This window comes from Helianthus annuus, chromosome 16 (genome assembly GCF_002127325.2).
Source record: "Helianthus annuus cultivar XRQ/B chromosome 16, HanXRQr2.0-SUNRISE, whole genome shotgun sequence".
Classification (NCBI taxonomy): domain Eukaryota; kingdom Viridiplantae; phylum Streptophyta; class Magnoliopsida; order Asterales; family Asteraceae; genus Helianthus; species Helianthus annuus.
In genome coordinates, this window is record NC_035448.2 from 119844964 (window position 1) to 119847750 (window position 2787).

Below are 2787 nucleotides of genomic sequence, written 5' to 3' on the forward strand. Positions count from 1 at the left end.
CTGAGTATGATGATGATGCATATAATATGATTTACTCTAGTTTAGACACCTATCAGTATCAGAATTTGTAGAAACAATTTAATTATACTCTATCAATCACTTAAACTGTAGCACACACAATGGGTCGCAAAATGCGACCCATATATTGTCATCATAGACGTGACAAAATCCGCTTCAAAAGATGGTTGACACGATTGGTTGGCAAACACTTACTTAGGAGTCTAGATTCAATGGATCAATGGATCACCAACTGATATATTAATCTTAACTAATCTGATCAAAATTAGATGAAAATGTTGTAATTAACATGATTTTAAATGTATAACTATATTTTGAACAATAACTATTTTTGGTTAAAGCATACAATTACGTACTTAAGATTTTTTATTTAAGATTGCCTTCTTTTTTTATAAATGTGCTGCATGCCTTATTTATGAGGTTTTCACCATTTAGGGACAACTGATTGCATTGCTACTATTTGTATACAATTTGTTACAATTGAAAGTTTCACTAATATCTTGTATAATTTAAAATAGTAATTTCACTTTTGCATCCTACATAAGTAACGACTCATTTTTGTTATCACTGGATCATACCTTGTTTGTTTTCTATAATTTCCTCTCATATTACTTTTCTTGTTTATAGTTATCATCTATTCAGTTGAACAATGTACCCAATGAGGTAATCATTATTTAATTTATTTCTGTTGCGTCTTAAAAGTAAACTTACAGCTTATAAAGTTTCTTTACTGTATCCTTTTTAGAAAAAAAAAAAAAAAAAAAAGAAATCCATATTTGATGAAACAATCATATATCGTTTTTAGATTGCGCGTTTTATTTCATAGATGTGTATCGTGACACATTTTCGTCATCATAAAGGTTACGACTTCTATAATCACTTGGAAACATGTGCGGCTCGATTGTAAAAAAAATATGTTGAGTTTGGAACCTCACATCTAAGGTGCCCAAATTTTTTATGGCTTGAGTACGTTCGACTCGCATTTGGTTCTTTCTCTCCGATCACAACTACCTCGAATCTTTTATTGGAATTGTGTGATTTTTCCTTTAGAAATTGTTCACAAAAGGTGTGTGCAATCATATTCACACATCTTAGATTCTAAGTAAATAATAAGTATTGAATTATTTTTTTAAAAAACACTCAAATTTAATGTTCATAACACCATAATTCAAAAGGAAGACTTCAGTCATAAACCAAGAAGATGAGAAAAACAACAATCATATCTAAAGTCAAAGTGTGCTAGAGCTGACCCCCTTGGTCAGCCCAAAGGTAATAGCCATAGCCATCCACCCTCCCACTAGAACTCTAGCACAAGACTTCACCACAGGAGTCCCCCCTAAACGCGCTCCAATCCAACCGAAAACCGCTAGTGCAATTGTGACTGCAGCCACCACCACAGCCAGCCTTACCTTATGGTTCACTATGAAAGAAGCAGCAAGTAAAGGCACTATCGCCCCAAATATAAATGCAAGTGCTGATGCTGCAGCCGCCTGCACGGGGTTTGGCAGCTGTTCACTCTTACTTTCTTTGTTGGTTGATGCGGCTCGTTTCATGTGAGAAACCTCTATGTCAAGCTGAGAGGATACCGACACAAATTCTCCAATCGCCATGCTACACGCTCCTGCGACAAGACCAGCAAAACCTGTGAGAATCATGGTTTTAACCTCATGTTTCACGGCTCCAACACCCATCATCAGGGATGCAACCGACACTAAACCATCGGTGGCTCCTAGGACAGCTGCACGAAGCCACTGTCCCCTTCGTGAGTAGTCAAAACCTTCGTCAACAGATTTGTTTTCGGGAATTTGAAGATTTAAGACATTTTGTGTTGCCATGAAGGTGAGATAACAATTGAGAATATTAGATTGGAGAATTGATATAAGGAAGGTTGCTTGTGATAGACAATTAAGGCCTCCTTTAAGGTATATATAAAGGTACTTTAACGGTGTTGTTAGTCACTCAAAATGTGCAAGAGTGAATCATTAACGTGATCAAGCACAACTTATTTCCCTTCTTCCCTTTTATTCATGTGAGGGGTGCATTAAACGTCTTTTCTTTTCTTTTTTAATCCATAAATTCGTACAAAAATTGATTTTCATTGATTCCTGGAAAAATTTATTGAAAAGCATCTTAGGCAAAATTAATCATTAGGATATTCATTTGACTTGAAGACTATTTCTCTCTCGCTATATCATGTGATCACTTTCGGATGGGGTACTCGAAATTTGGAATAATTTATAAATAATCTAGAACACGTTTTGTGTTTTTGTTAAGGTTTTTTTTTTTTTTTTTTTTTTTTTTTTTTTTTTTTTTTTTTAACTCAGAAATGGACAAAGATAGCCTTTTCATATGTAGAGAACCTTAACCTTGTTTGGTTGAAATGGCACAATGATTCAGGAAACAATGCATTGGTTGTCGTGAACGAATGGTTGCACCCATGATGGGATAAACCATACCCATATCCCAAGGAATATAAGGGTGTGTTTGGTATGGCGTAATAGAATAGATGAGGAAATGAAATGGACGAGGTAGTGGAATGGACAAATGAATGAAATAGATCATTACATACCATAGTCTTGTTTGATTATCATACATGAAAGAAATAAATCATTACCTTGTGTTGTTTGGTAGGTAAGAAAAGATGAATGAATTAATCACTACTAGAAAAAGGGACAATTTCCTACAGAAATTTCCTACACAATTTTTTTCGTCACAAATTACTACACTTTTATGACGAATTTCCTACAAAAAAAAAAAAAAATTCAAGAT

General features: G+C 34.3%; 1 protein-coding gene across 1 annotated transcript; it reads right to left on the minus strand.

Annotated features, from left to right (window-relative positions):
• Positions 1-1139: 1139 nt before the first annotated feature.
• LOC110916351 (vacuolar iron transporter homolog 4) lies at positions 1140-1969 on the minus strand. Its single transcript, XM_022161095.2, has one exon. It carries the CDS (start codon positions 1851-1853, stop codon positions 1248-1250), a length of 606 nt encoding a protein of 201 aa, XP_022016787.1. The 5' UTR covers positions 1854-1969; the 3' UTR covers positions 1140-1247.
• Between the last annotated feature and the right edge of the window lie 818 nt (positions 1970-2787).